At 37.4% G+C, this 15,969-nt stretch overlaps 1 protein-coding gene across 1 annotated transcript; it reads left to right on the plus strand.

Moving 5' to 3' along the window:
• Positions 1–1,379: 1,379 nt before the first annotated feature.
• Positions 1,380–10,657, plus strand: LOC140227209 (protein rolling stone-like). Its single transcript, XM_072307637.1, has 3 exons — positions 1,380–1,448; positions 2,076–2,322; positions 10,080–10,657. Exons 1-3 carry the CDS (start codon positions 1,380–1,382, stop codon positions 10,595–10,597), a joined length of 834 nt encoding a protein of 277 aa, XP_072163738.1. The 3' UTR covers positions 10,598–10,657.
• The last annotated feature ends 5,312 nt before the right edge of the window (positions 10,658–15,969 follow it).

The following is a 15,969-nucleotide window of genomic DNA, read 5'->3' on the forward strand; positions in this document are numbered from 1 at the left end:
CTTCAGTGTTGTCACTGCTCTACCAGAGGGCCCTGCTATTATTGTTATCCTAGCGTTGCCAGGTACCCATTTATACAGCTGAGTTGAGAGGGACATTGTGGGTAAAAAGCATCTTGTCAAGGACGTAAGCACTAGGCGGGATTCGAACTCGGGTCCTCCGATTGGGAGTCGGGAGTCTTATCTACTATGCTACAGCGCCCAAATAATATAACTTTCTTCAATATTCGATTTTTTAAGGACTTCGGCCACTTGGCGTCCATTTTGTCGAAAGACGTTTAATAGGAGTTTAATGACAATGAGCGAATACTTGTCTGCACTGTACAATGTACTAGTATATAGGCCTACAGCCATATACATCTCACAGCGTCTATATACAAGATACAATTTGCATTAAAATTGTTGATTCCAATATATATATATATATATATATATATATATATATATATATATATGTATGTATATATATATACATACATTCATAAAATCTTCTCCCTTATAACCCTCTCGGTATGTTCTGTTCTGTTCTTTTTTTTTTCTTTTTCTTTTTTTTTTACACATTTCGCTATCAGTAATTCATGATCATTACCTAAGTTTACATCTAGCTCGTAACGACCAGGGTCAGGCGTCGTCATAAAATACCGTTGTAGAAGCATCAAGTTTAATGAATAGAATCAGGCCTATATCACCTTTACAGGCGATGCTATGGCGTCACATACTTCATGTCTCGAGACCACAGATTGAAGATGGTCTTTATGCATACGACAAGATGAAAACAGGAGGAGGACGTCAATACTGACTAAACATCGAGAAGCGTATTTGCCGTATAGGCCCCACTAGCCCGCACAAAGTTGCCGAAGGGGCTTCTTTACGGCCGGTGGTAGAGTTTTCAAATGCATTAAATTTTGTTGCTGGTAGCTGATAGCTGCACATCCATATTTTGAAGGCGCGGGTTAGCCAACCTTGAAGGAATTTCGTATGCTCGTCGCATTCAAGCGTCGCATTCGTTTGGAGAGTAGGCCTACGTCAAAGTGTTGTCTCGTTATAGAGTAATACCACCGCCAGACAAACTTCCATTCCATGAAAGTGTCTATCGACGTGAAGGGGAGATGCAAGAATATGCGATCGTAGGCAATCGCTGGTGATACCCTTGACCTAAACCCATTCGATACTCGTCAACGCGCTTTTGTCACGTTTTGACAGGACTTTTCAGAAATTGGCGCCTATTCCGTAAAGAAGATGTCAACTGAAACGCATTTATAGTACCAGCGAATATTTCAGTGTTTGTATATACTTCTGGACTTCAATCGAGTCAGGCGCTATCGCACGGACAATCGGTTTTAACGGACTTAGAAAGAGATCGAGTCGAAGCAGACGACAGGATGTGCAATCGGGATTGTCTATCGTGTAGTCTCGATACTCGCTACCCAAGCGACATCGTCAGACCCTTGGTGAGCCCTCTTAAACTTTATCAAAATCACCGTCTCCAAACATTGCAGCTATTGCAAAATTAGTAAGAGTTCAATTCTCCATATGAACAGGTCAAAAAAGGGCCTATCCTTCAGGCATTTTTGTTTTTGTTTTTGTTTAACCAAATGAATGCCGACTTTTTCATGGCTCATTTCTATTTAAGTTCGAGAGGGAGAACGTCATGGAGAAAAGTTCAGACAAACGGTTTCCATCTGTAAAATAGAAATACGACGGTCGTCAAAGGATTAAAGCTCCTTGACATTTTGAAAAATTAGCAATAGCTCTTTGCGCATTGTCTGCTTTGGAATCGTTCTTTAGAAGTAAGAAGATAAGTGCAAATGTATAAACACAAAGAACTGCTGTATCTTACGAGATCTCGCAGTGAAGGCGGCAATAGATATGTAACAGTATAGTTGCAAAGACAATTAGGCAAACATCATTTACAAACATGAAACAACGTTTATCGACGTTTGTTTGGTTAAATGAGACTCTACCCATCTTCATTAGTTGATGATTTCTTCGCTCGTTTTTTTTTATTCATTTTTTTCAACATCTTTCAGGTTTTTCTCTCATTTATGTTTTTCTTTCTTATTGGAATGTCGGAACAGTGTACCCCGTATGCCAATCTCAAGTTTCTGACCTACCGGATGCTCTTGGCCACCTACTTTACGGTGTACCTGGTCATCCACCTGTCCACCAACATCGTCCACGTCCAGGGGCTCAAGGTCTTCATCTACCTGTCCGACTGGACGCTCATCTTGACCACGCTCTACCTCGTGGTGGCATTTCTCAACGGCATCGCGGACTACGCCTACTACCTGCAGCACGGAGCCTACACGGCCAACTCTCTTTTTGGTAAGGAGCTGCGTGGATCTGCAGCAATTCCTCGATCAATCCACGGAGGCCCATATTTAGTTTGGTGCTGTCTCGCTAAATGAAAGTATTTTACCGGGCAGACCTAACAAATTCTCATTGAATGAGCCTTTATATATATATATATATATATATATATATATATATATATATATATATAATATTCATTTAATAATTTTAATAATCCTCTGATATATATAGTAGCTGCATGACGGGGTGTGATTCTTGAACTGGTGAGCCATCTCGGAAGATTGAAGTTTAAAATTCTCTGTCGAATGGGCATATCTGATTTTTGTGCAGATCTTAATAATATCATATCTATTTAAACGTTCAGAATGCCGAATAAAAAGTTTTAAAAAAGTATGCAATGAAATTCAGAGGTGTCAATTCGATGATGATGGTAATGCCATCAGCAAAATTCCATAAGAGGGACTTGATAGGTTGCTTTAATGCGGGCTGAGGATTGCAACACGTATTTTGTTTCACTGTTTGTTCTTTTTATTACGTTTTAAGTTATTTTTCTATGTTTTTTATGGAAAGGAATAGTTTTCTCGATAATATTCTTGATTGGTTTTTAATATGTGTTTGTATGGTAAGATCATCGTTCTAATTGTGATATATACTGTAATAATTGTTGGAAGACCAGCGCGCGGTGCCATGCAGACACATAACGTATAGGTTTAAATGCTGCGTTTCGATCAGTCATGCTCAATCTATTTTTTTTTTCTTCTGTTCTTACAAACAGAAAATAATCACTCCTACAGGCACTACAAGTAATGCTGTGTGATATAATATAATAACAAAACTGCAAATTAACAAACATAACGAGTTTAAGTAATGCGAAAGCGAATAAGAATTGATTGATGATTTATAAAGGCAGCATCACAAAAGGCCGGCGGGGGAGGGGGGGGGGGAGGTAGAGGAGGTACTATTGATCCAATCACGAGCACCACTCTTACACACCTCCACCCACCGGCGCACAGTCCACCCCCCCCCCTGCAAACACACACACACACACACACACACCTTCCGTGGCCCTCAGTTGGATAACTGTTTAGCATTCATTTTCTTTTATTGATTTCATAATTTCATTTCTATAAAAGACCTTGCACTGACATAACATGAGTGAATGCCTGCGTCATCAAACATTACGTGAAGGTCATAAACAAACGCAAAAACTTGAATGATTGAAAAGTCTCGTCACGCGAGCGACATGACTGCAAGTCAAATGTAATAGCATTACATCAGATACTGATACGTCTCAGTTTTATACCCTTTCTTGAAAAAAAACCCCCATTCAAATAGAGAATTAAAGAAAGTCGGCATATATAGCTACCATCAATCACTTCTCCTAGCTCATTTCCTTATGTCTCCTTTAAAGGGAAGATAAACCCCAAGAGAAATGTGGATTGAGTGAAAGCAGCAACATTAGTAGAACACATCAGTGAAAGTTTGAAGAAAATCGGACAATCGATGCAAAAGTTATGAATTTTTAAAGTTTTGGTGTTGGAACCGCTGGATGAGGAGACTACTAGAGGTTATGACGTATGAGTGGACAACAGTACCAAGAAAATATAAAGAAAATTCTACAAAAATCCATTTTTCATGAAAATTACAAATTCCATCAACTTGATATTGACATATGTTAAGGGTAGCAATTATTCCCCCTGCTTTCTGAAAGAGTTTGGTCCATTGCTCTTTCATGATTCTAGAAAAGTGAATTTTTGTTGAATTTCCTTTATATTTTCTTTGTATTGTTGTCCACTCATACGTCATATCCTCTAGTAGTCTCCTCATCCAGCGGTTCCAACACCAAAACTTTAAAAATTCATAACTTTTGCATAGATTGTCCGATTTTCCTCAAACTTTCACTGATGTGTTCTACTAATGTTGCTGCTTTCACTCAATCCACATTGCTCTTGGGGTTTATCTTCCCTTTAAAGATCTGTTTTCAAGCAAGTTGTTCTTGATTTGTCAAGTCTTGAGACTTGATTAACACTAAAAGCGTGTCAACTCACTTATTGGGACAAGAATAGCCAGAAAGAGCGTTTCAATTATTATGATAACGACGAAAAGTTATGAAACACGTTCAATTAAGTTTTGCGATAATAAGAGATGTTTACAGTGATTCAATACAGATATACTTATAAAAGAACTTTCACCACGACAGAGAAAACCAAACACACGATGTAAACAGAGATGAAAAGGTCGAAAAACATATATTTATAGAATATTTTAAGCTATATGGAGGTCAATAAACATCGAAATCGACAAAATGCGGGCCCATAAACTGAACACACAGCACGAAACAAAACAAAACAAAACATTCTGTTGGCATAAAATCAAACGTCCTCACAAGTCCCCCTTTGGGCATAAAGTTTTGATTTATTTCGATAGACTCTGTATGAGGCATATGGCTATCAAAATACTCTATATACAGATTACTTTGTTTGTTTGTTTGTTTTTTACGTCAGCTACCTCTGTGTGCGATACATCATAATGGCTTCTCGACTTGAAATTAAATCACGAACCCATGATACTTGTGATACGCTATCAAATGATTATTTTATTGTGCCGAAAAGAGGGTCCCAACAAGAAGCAGTGCACAATAATGACCTCAGCTGACACGTATTACAGTCGCGATTTTTATATTGATTTTGTTGTTGTTGTTAATAAAGATCAATATAGGTGTGATGGCAAATTTGTATGTTAGCAGAATTGTTTCTTTTTTTTTCTCGGCTCTACTCCTTGTTGAACTATACAACAACAACAACAACAACAACAACAACAACAACAACAACAACAACAACAACAACAGCAACAACATCAAGACAATCCAACAACATTAATTCAAAGAAAACATATAGTTATACTGTATATACAAATACTGGAAATCATATAGACAGCCAAGTCATAGCGATTGTTGAATAACTTAATGCGAGGGAGAATACTTATCAAATATAATGTGAAAAATTGTAATTGTATAGTAGATGAAGGATTTCGTTAAACACGTCTCGGAGACGTCATTGCGCATGTCGAACAGTGACTGGTTTTAATGTTTTCAGAAAATGAATGGAAATTTATATCGTGCCCCACATTGTATTCACTTCTTTTTGTTATTGTTTTCCGGCTCATTATCAATGAAACTTTTCATCTATATACATTGATGTGTAATTTTCGCTGAATTCGTTACGGTCAAAGAGATCGTGGAGTTGAGTTCCACTTCAACATAAGAGAGGCGCGTGACAGAAATAATGGAATTTTTTGTGTTTACAATGGTTTGCAATGAATGTTGTGCGTACTCATCTGGACCCTGTTGCATTGAAAGAATGCGCAATCAAACGTAAGTCAGAAAACCAATAAGCCCTAGAAACGTAACATGCGAAACCCTTCTATGGAATGCATGTAAGACTGCAAGACAGTCACATTATGCCTTGCGTTTAAACAATGCAAATTATTATGATATCACATGTTGGCATTGTGGTAAAGAAAGAAAGAAAGAAGATATTTACGGCAAGCATAGGGTGCGTTCCCACGAATGTCACCAATGCGACTGTTTGTGTTCGTCTTCTGGATCAGGAAATAATATAACCGTAGCAACCGATATGATTTTATTGCCTATCAAGTTCGAATTCCGCATGCCATCAAAACCGTATAGAATTAAAAACTCAAAGAAAAGACTGTACAAATTGTGCGGGTAAATGTGGCACACCTTTAAAAGAAGAAAAAAAAAAAGAACTGTAATGATCTTGTGATCTTATAGTTAAATATTATTTAGATCGAAAAAAAATATACATTGATACGTATATATGTATGTAATTACACATAAGCACCTGATATATATTATGTCGTGCTTAATATAGAGTCTACCTGGTAGGGCCTACATAATCATGCACACAATGTAGGCCTGTATTATATACTCTTGTCACTTATGTTGTAACAGTGTATTGTATTTACACATCAAGTAGTTATTCTTACCTGCCTATATAGATGGGCAAGTAGTAACCCAGTACTATATATCATGATGTTTTATAATATATCGTATTCGTATACATCTGATACACATACATAATTACCTGACTGTGTAGGCCTATATTGCAAGACAGAACATGAATTTATATCATGGATTCATGTGTAATGTTGCACGATGGGAGAGTGAACGACAAACTGTGGAGGCAGACATAAATTATAATGGCCACTGACCTGTTTTTGATACGTCATCCACGAATCATAGCAGTATAATGAAAGTGCACAAATGCCATTACATCTTCTACGGTCGTAACAGTATAAGCGAGGGTAAAATAATGACTCTGGCCAATCAGGAACGAGCTTTGCAGAGACCCTTCTTACACAATACAAATAGTGCATGACATCGAATGCATTTTACTACCGGGTATAATGTATGTACGAGTGACTACAATTAAAATGTATACGCCCAAGTGACTGCCATGAAATAGAAATACACTAGCGTTCATTACACATTTAGTATAGATCTCCTCTGTCAATTTCGTAAAATCGTCATCCATTCACATTTTACGTGTTTTCAAATTTGTATGTTTGTTGTAGCGGTGGAGTGACTTTGGTCAAACAATTTAACGTTTAATGCTTTCAAATTCGTTTTAGGCACCCAAATTAATGGTCACAAGTTCAAATTCGGATGTAAGCGTTCAATTTTGAGTTTGGACATGATTTTTCCAAATGTGAGCATTTAAAAATAGTGCGATGGGCTGGGTAAGCACTTCAGAACACTCTCAACTTAATTTTTTGATCGATCGATTTTCACAACTGGGCGTTCATTTTCGTAATACACATTATGCATGAACATGAGTAAGGTAGAGTGATTTCGTGCAATTAATCATTGTATGACTTTTAATTCTATTAGTGGAAAAATGAGAAAAGGAACTGGGATTCCGTCGGGATTCGAACCCGAGACCTCCGGACTGCTAGCCCGGTGCTCCACCGACTGAGCTATATATTGTATAGTGCAGTGTTCGTCCCAGAAACCTTAAATTCCCAATGCATCTAAATGTCATCATCATGATAAGCACATGTTTATTTGAACACCCAGATTTTTTTCTTTCTTTTGCTCAACACTTTATGCGACCTTAAATTAAATAAATCCTTCTTTTTACCATGATCATCACATAGTTATCTGTTTTATTTAAACATTTAATCTACATCTTTAATTTCATCTTGATAATCATGATGTGATTACAATGTTAATTTGTCATCTTTATTTTCATTATGATCACTATACTGTTTTTGTGATCTTCATTTTACCTATTCATTTTCATCTCCATGTGTGATCCATAGATAGACATTCTTAACATGCAATTCAAGATCAGTACGTAATTATGCAATATACTTTTTATTGGACATCATGCAGGTCTAATTTGAATGCTCCTAGGCTCTAATGAACTTGTTTGCCCAAATGCGAATTTGAATACATGTACATGTATTCGGAATGAGCTGGCGACAGGTCGAGACGAAGTCAACATCCATTGCCGAAAATGTATGTGCTTTCAACGAATCAGAATGAGCAAATTCGAAATTGGTTGCCACGTTAGTTAATTTGAACGACGAAAACGATTTGGATCGACGACATTTCGATGATTGAGCGTATTATTGACGGAAATGAATGTTTCAATTTAATAATCATGAATGATGAAACTGAATGACAAAACAATGACATAAGTCGGGAAAACCTATATTTAGTATAGAGTGGCACGTGACATAGGATGTAGGCCTACCTGTTGATAGTCAATAAAACGTATTCATACCATTGATTTCATGAGCAGTAGAGAATCATTTTACGCGAGTGAAGAAACAGTCATTGTCACGTGCTGCTATTTCATTCAGGAACCGCGGAATTTTACTTACGCTTTTTAGCGCGCGCGCGCGTGTGTGTGTGTGTGGGACAGGGGTGGGTCAAGGGCCAATGCACCCTTCCCTTCCCGAAATGAAAGTTGTGCCACTAAAAATGATGATGATGATGATGATGATGATGATAATGATGATGATGATGATGATGAAGAAACAACATTTATATCTGTATATAGCGCCATTAATCTGTAGAAACATTCGAAGGCGTCCGGCTCCCACAATGTGTCAGACATCATTCATAAAGTTGCTGGAAAAGATAAGTCTTCAGTTCAGAGGTTGTTACAATTCCAAAGCGGGACTGGTATAGCTAGAGTTCCACAGACGTGGCGTAACAGAAAAGGAGGCTCTATTCCCATAAATTTTTAGGCGGGTATTGGGATAAATCTGATGCCAGAATGTGATGCCAGAATGTCACTGCTTTTTTCTTGCTTTTTCTTTTCTTTTCGATAAGTATACAAGATGTATGTTTTGCTCATTTTCTTTTTTTTTCTTCTCTTTCAAGGCTGTCGTATCTTCAAGCTATAATGCTTATTTGACGACAGTTACACTCCCAATACAATACGTGCCATAATTCAGTCTCATCATTACACTTTATCCCGAGTGGTTTCCAATTGACGTGTTCTCTTATTCTTTTCTTTAATCTGTACATGTATATTCTCAGTTCTATATTCGGATGTACACACTGTATGTTCTATTGTCTTGTAAACAAAAAGAAATGACTGCATTTCATTTGTAATATTATATTCGATGCAGAAAATTCCTATAAATTCATTGAATTACAAACATCGTGGTAATATTAATGTCACGCTCATGCGCTTGGGAGTATTTTGCAAAATAACATCGTATCGCTAGGGGAAATAAGACAGTTTTCGTTATCGAGATACTTCCTTTTGTCTGTCTATCTTTTCAAACTACATTGTATATCATACAACACAAAATCAATGAAGTCTTCTTGAGCAATTTAGATGCAAATACTTTGCCTGAATACAGTTGCATTAATAAACCGCAGCTCTTCTGTGATACAGTGTAAATAGGCTTAATTGACTTTGGTTTCCATGCTTATGAGACGTAAACTATCACACAAACTAGATTGACCGAAATCGTGTTCCCAAAATCTCCGGCAAAGAGGTGCTTTGCACGCGACGAAATCCGCCCCGAGAACTACAGTGAAAAAACATGAAAAAGGAACTATATTTGACTTTTCAACATGAGATTTCTTTAAAAAAAAATATGTGTGTGCTCTCTTTCCCTCTCTCTCTCTCTCCTCAGACTCCTGAGAAGTCTAAAAAGGGGTTGTAAAATGTCTTAAAAATCATATAAAAATTGAACAAACATTTACTTCATAAGAATTTCACATTCTTTTTTTCAATGAGTTCTGGGATCCAACTTTGAACACATAGCGTTAAAAAAAATATATATATATCTTAGTTAAGATTTTATTGTCCAGGCACAATGACAATTTGCTTGAGATGAGGTGGGGACGTCTGTCTTGAGAAAAGGGATTAGATGAGAGATCACCTGAGCAGCGTTCAGATTTTTATGTTGACGGTGAAAGCATGATTTCGGGTATTACCTAATTGTCATTCGTTCGTCCGTTCCTTCTTCGTCATTACGATGATGATGATGATGATGATGATGATGATTATCATTATTATTATTATCATTATTATTATTATTATTATTATTATTATTATTATCATTATTATTATTATTATTATTATTATTATTATTATTATTATTATTGTTATTATTATTATTATTATTATTATCATCATTATTATTGTCATCATCACTGGCATTATCATCATGAGTATTTGCAATGCAGTTATCATTTTTGTCTCCATGTCTTTTTGCAGAGCCCCCAATCCTATTTCGGCTTCAGTGGTTACTGTTCAGTATCTGTAGCATCACTTCTCTCCTGATATCCGCCTCCTTCTGGCCCACCGCCGGCATCGACCTCCCCGCGGGAAAGATCTTCGAGAACTTCAACATCCACGCCCTCCCGTCGATCGTCCTCGTGATAGACCTGGCGGTCACGGCGGTGCCCATCCGCTTCGGACACGTCTTCTACCCGCTCGTCTACGGCGCCGTGTACCTCGTCTTCGCCGCCGTCTACTGGGCGCTGGGCGGCACGGACCCGTTCGGTCGCCACTACATCTACGGGATCCTCAACTTCGACCGACCCAAGGTGATCCTCATCGTCGTTTTCGTCGAGGGGCTCGGGGCACTAGTCTTTCAGTGGGTGCTGGCTGGGCTGAGCCTCCTGCGGAATAAGATCGCCAAGGAGTGCAACTGTGCTGGGAGGAGGAACCCGGAAACGGAAGACATGCCCCTGACGGAAATGACCGTTACCATGGTAGCCACCTACTCGTAAGAAAAAAAAATCATCAACTTAAAACGAACTATTTGAGGCAGTCAAGGCAACATAACATAAGAGAAGCATGGGTTCAGCTCATTGGAATACAGTATTCAAAACGAGCGACTTTTAGTATGCAATCAAAACGTGCTTTGTTGTTGTTGTAGTTGTTGTTATTGTAGTTATCATCGTTGCTGCTGTTGTCGTTGTAGCTGTAAATCTGTAGTCTATAGGAGATGTAAAAGTGGCATTCACGATGTGGTATATCATAGTCATGAGTCTCCTGTCATGTGTTTAGTAATGATTTTGCTGGAATATCTTCGTTCCTTTCGCTAGGCCTGGATGCTCGCAGCTCTCTGCAAATCATACAAGGAATCAATTTACAAAATCTTCGACGTGTAATGACCGAGTTCCCAATTTTTGAATTCTGATGATCTGGTGATGGGGTTATGAAGACCGTTTATCATGAGGGCGGACAGGAAAGTGAACTGGGTTTTTGGCTCTGATCTCTATAACTTCTATACAGATAGTCTCTTTAGGGGTGATGTCTGTTATTCCGAAGGTTCGTTAATCTGAAAATGCAAAAAGGTGCGTAATTCCGAGTATTCGTTATTCCGAACACACACAACGTTCATAAACCTAGATGTTCGTTTATCTGAAAATGAAATAGGGTCCATTAATCCGAACCTTTGTGCTATGGCGTTATTTTGGAGGTTTGTTAATCCGAAGACTCGTTCATCCGAAAATAAGGGTCGTTGGTCCAAACGTCAGTTAATCCAAAAACGAAATAGGTTCGTAATTCCAATGGTTCGTTATTACGCATCTTCTTTTCAGTTTCGGATAAATAAACCTTTGGAAAAATGAACCTTATTTCATTCTCTGATTAACGATTCTTCAAAATTACAAACCTTTGGAATAACAAACCTTCGAAATAGCAAACTGCAGCCGGGTTTTTACCTTGATCGGGAGTGCGAATGAAAAGACCGTGCGCGGTCGATGAACACGCTTTCATTGCCTGTGTATTATTCACAAAACAGTAAAGACTGTAGTGATGAGACAATTTTTACTGTATATATATTGATCTTTTTTAAAAATATATAATTTCTTGGTGCTTCAATATTCAATTCATAATTTTCTTGTGTCCGTGATGTAAATATTTTATCAAAAAGATTTATCAGAACTATATACATGTATTGCATCATGTGCAGATATCTCACTATCTTACACTTTAGATAGATTGTAATATATTATTTTGAGATAATATGATGGACGTTCCATGTTATATGGGATGACCAATTGGATTAATGGAGTTGGTTGGAGAGGTAAGGAAGTATGATTTGTGAACGACTCGCTTGATCGTCAAAGCTGACAAAAATTCATCAAAGGATGACTCTTTCGAGGAGATTTATTGCAGGTCATAATGCACCCTGTTGCCACGTATGTGGATGCAAATGCGAGTTAGGCGTCATATTGGGGTTTAGTTCCTTTACTTCCTTCAGATATCACTGAATACAACACGGACCCATGCGTAACAATACACCCTATATGAACATCTATTGTCAAATCTGCTGGTATTGACTGAGAGGGGGGAGATATATTATCAAGATATTGCCTTTTTAGTGGTGTAATAAACTACTTTATATTCCAGCAATTATGTATTTATTTTTTTCTTACCAAGAGATTCAAATATTGCCTAAGGAGGAAAATAAAACTCCCAAGGCGATTACAGTGATATACAAGTAGGCATAATGACATCTTACAGCTATTTAATACACGCCATTTCATTCCAGCCCCGTCGACAGCTAGTAAAATTTTTGAATAATATTACCTGAAATATCGCTGGACGCCACATAATGATTTTCGATGCTGGCTGCATTACTGATACTGATACCCTTTTTAGAGGTGTACTATAAAACTTAACATCATAATGTGAGTTATCGTCTGTTGCAGGAAAAAAAAAACACACAAACATAACAAAAACACAACTGCCAAGGGACTTTCAAGTGTTGTATTACAAAAGACAAGGCAAATATGTTGTACTCTGTGGTCTACAAAAATACACATCATTTCATTCCAGCCCCATTGGCAGCATCGGCAGCCAATCATATTCTTGAATTATATGTGATGTCACTGCTCGCAATATTAAGATTTTTTATATTTCATGTACTAGTCACATGACTGCATTATGACCAATTATCGACTGATATTAACATGCAGAACATTTAACATTGAAAGTATATTGACTGATAGATGGATAGTAAAGTTGATAAATTTATTAAGATATAGATGTACAAATATTTAGCAGAGAAAGAAAAAGGAGGATGAATTGACATAGAAATAGATACATGTAGACAAATGTCTAAGTAGAAGAGGGTATACTCATAACAAGAGAAATTAGTGTATGTGACAATTTTCTGATGTTGAAACTTTTAGATTCTTCACATTCAGTATTTTCAGTTATGCACATTTTGTCCCACCTAATATCCAAAAACTTAACACAGTAAAAGCAATAAATTCAGTTGGCAAAATGATAAAACACACTTTTTTCTCTTATTTTTCCTTCTCTTAAAGAAAATGCAAATTATTACAATATCAAAATGGCTATTAGTTTGACCTCACATTACATTTCATTCCACAAGACGTTACCATAAAACTTTATCTACTATAAAGTTTTGTGAATCACATCTCAGCAGACCCATTCAGAACACCAAAGCAGCATGCTTCTCAGAAACCGATGGGAGACTCTGTCACTACATGTATTTCCAAACATTCTTACACCTTTCAGATTCTTGCAGGAATTACAACATTGAAAACTTTTGACTTTTGATCACGAACACAGATCAAATTCCATATTCTTAAGCCAAACACCTCACTTTGGGGTTTTCTCTGACAGGATATGACTATGGTATATGGTGATGGGTCATATATTATTTCCTTTGCATATTTTTTTATACTGAATCACAAGGATGGAGCAGAAAATATATGCACTAAGAGAGATAAAGTTACATGTCATTTTGATTCTGCTAGCAGTGAAGTGCAGTAATCATGATTTTTATTTTCACGCTTCATGAAATGTGTAAAGCAATGGTGTTAATGGAAAGATATTGCTCAGCCTGCTTGTGCATTGTACACAGACTATTGAAAGAAAGTATGTAAACGATCTCATTACACCCTAAGAAGAACAAACATTTTGCAACAAAGAATGTGTTTCATATACTATTTCAGTGTGACACAAAAAAAGAACTACACACACACACACACACAAAAAGAGCTCTGGAACCAATAAAATCGTCTCGTTGCAATAAAACGTTGGTATATCAGAATGTATCATTCATATCGAGAGTCTACTGTATATGGAAGTATCAATACATTGTAACTGCATGCATGACGCAGAACTTGAAATCTTTATTCAATGAAAGAATAAAAGAAGACGTCTTCTCCTCCCCCCCCCCCCCCATAAAAAGAAGAAGAAGAAGAAGAAGAAGAAGAAGAAGAAGAAGAAGAAAATGAACAGGGAAAAGGAAAACCAATTCTATCCCGTTGAATCTTGTGACTGAAAGGAACAAGTTCAACACATCTAAAATGTAATCCCTTGGGATTGCTGCATCAAGGCTTGAGTTGCAATTGGTCACAACTCCTTACACGTGTACAATAGACCCTTGATCACATTTGGCTTCTCACAGAGGCTTCCAGTCTGTATGAGAACACTTCTTGGGGTGTCATGCATATCCTCAATACACAAGATGCTGCAACAACGTCTCCTACAAGAATATGCATAGTCTCTTGCATTTCCTTGGCTAAAGCGACATACAAAACCTCCCAACGAGCAAAAAGTGCATTGACGAATGTACGTATCAACCTGATATTCTCAGAAGAATGATTAAACAGTCTTTGTGTACATACCAATAAACCATGTTTGGCAATGAATGGATAGCCACACATACCCATCAAAATAAAGTGCATCTCGAATAATCGCAACGAGTGAGATGGATCACGAGGATGACACCAGATGCTGTAACGTAATATCCAGGTCAGCCGATCTCGCCGACGGGCACGTTAAGTCAAAGCAAAATGATGTTCGGGCACATGCTGCATCCACATGACTATGGGATGGGAGAACCCAAGAAGGAAATGTGATACCCTGATGCAGGGTGCCAACAACATGAGGGAATAAACATCTCAGAGAATCACAAAAGATAATGCTACTGGTTGTTGCTGGCAGCATTAAATATGCACACCCACAAATGTGAACACACACACACACACACACACACACACACACACACAAACACCCACACACACACACACACACACACACACACACACACACACACAGACAGACAGACAGACTCCTGGCATTGACTTCATTCAAGCTTTGTGTTGGTCAGACATGGGAAGTTATGGAGTAAGGTCTAACTCCACCGCATTATGTTTCACCTGACTATATTCAATAAAGTTAATCCTAACCAACAAAACTGTAGGAGCTTCATTGAGACCAAACATGAAACAAGAAAGAACAGAATTCCCAAGTTTCACATATATATTTTGAAAAATACACTATACAGTAAAATTGGCTACAACTGCAAAATATAATGTATAAGGGATTTCAATGCTAGTTTCTAAAAACATCCTATGCCATTCTCCTTGCGGATTATTCTATAATAATCCTCTTTGCACAAAGTAAACATTTCCAGATTCATTTCCATTCATCATATCAAATAACATTATCATCAGACTTTCCATGTCAAAGAAATGGCTGGAAAATAGCATCTTCATCCAAATATCTCTGACCCTTAATGACATTTGACCTCTTCCACTTTCATCCTTGTCACATCATGCAGACACTACCATACTCCACTCACATCTATCCTTCACACTTGATAACATCATCACTGGACATTTTGAGAAATTGAAAGCATGAGCATGGGATGCATGATATTGTTTTATTTTTCATTTCATGGTGGTGGGAGAGACAATGCCTGGAAGACAAAAAGGGGAACATCTTGTTCTGATCCCAAAGGCAGATGGAGCAAGAGTGTATTCATTCTTGGACTGTATTATCAAAAAAAAAAACCAAAACATAATCTTAAAAAACTGACGCAAGATGAGAGAGTCCGAGGATTCTGAAGAAGGGAAGTGGGTGAGGAATTTTAAAGGCGTGTTTCCCTTTTGCAAACGTCACAAAATTTTGCAATAATAATCTGCCAACATCATGTAAGAAATCTTACAGTAATATACCTCACAATCTTTTAAAAAGAAATTAAAAACTAACCAAATGTAACCAGAGAATAAGTATGCTCCTGATTTTGTACCAAGAATAATGCTGGAATTTTTGCGGGGTCCAAATAAATTCACTGTAAATCTTAATTATTGTTTAATCCTCCATCATA

Source organism: Diadema setosum, chromosome 4 (assembly GCF_964275005.1).
Source record: "Diadema setosum chromosome 4, eeDiaSeto1, whole genome shotgun sequence".
In the NCBI taxonomy this organism is placed as follows: Eukaryota; Metazoa; Echinodermata; class Echinoidea; order Diadematoida; family Diadematidae; genus Diadema; species Diadema setosum.

Excerpts from the sequence above, each read along its gene's own strand:
- LOC140227209 (XM_072307637.1), top strand. The coding sequence starts at position 1,380 with ATGTGCAATCGGGATTGTCTATCGTGTAGTCTCGATACTCGCTACCCA. Across the intron at positions 1,449-2,075 it reads GCGACATCGTCAGACCCTTG|TGTACCCCGTATGCCAATCT; the intron begins GTGAGCCCTCTT and ends ATGTCGGAACAG. Across the intron at positions 2,323-10,079 it reads CACGGCCAACTCTCTTTTTG|AGCCCCCAATCCTATTTCGG; the intron begins GTAAGGAGCTGC and ends GTCTTTTTGCAG.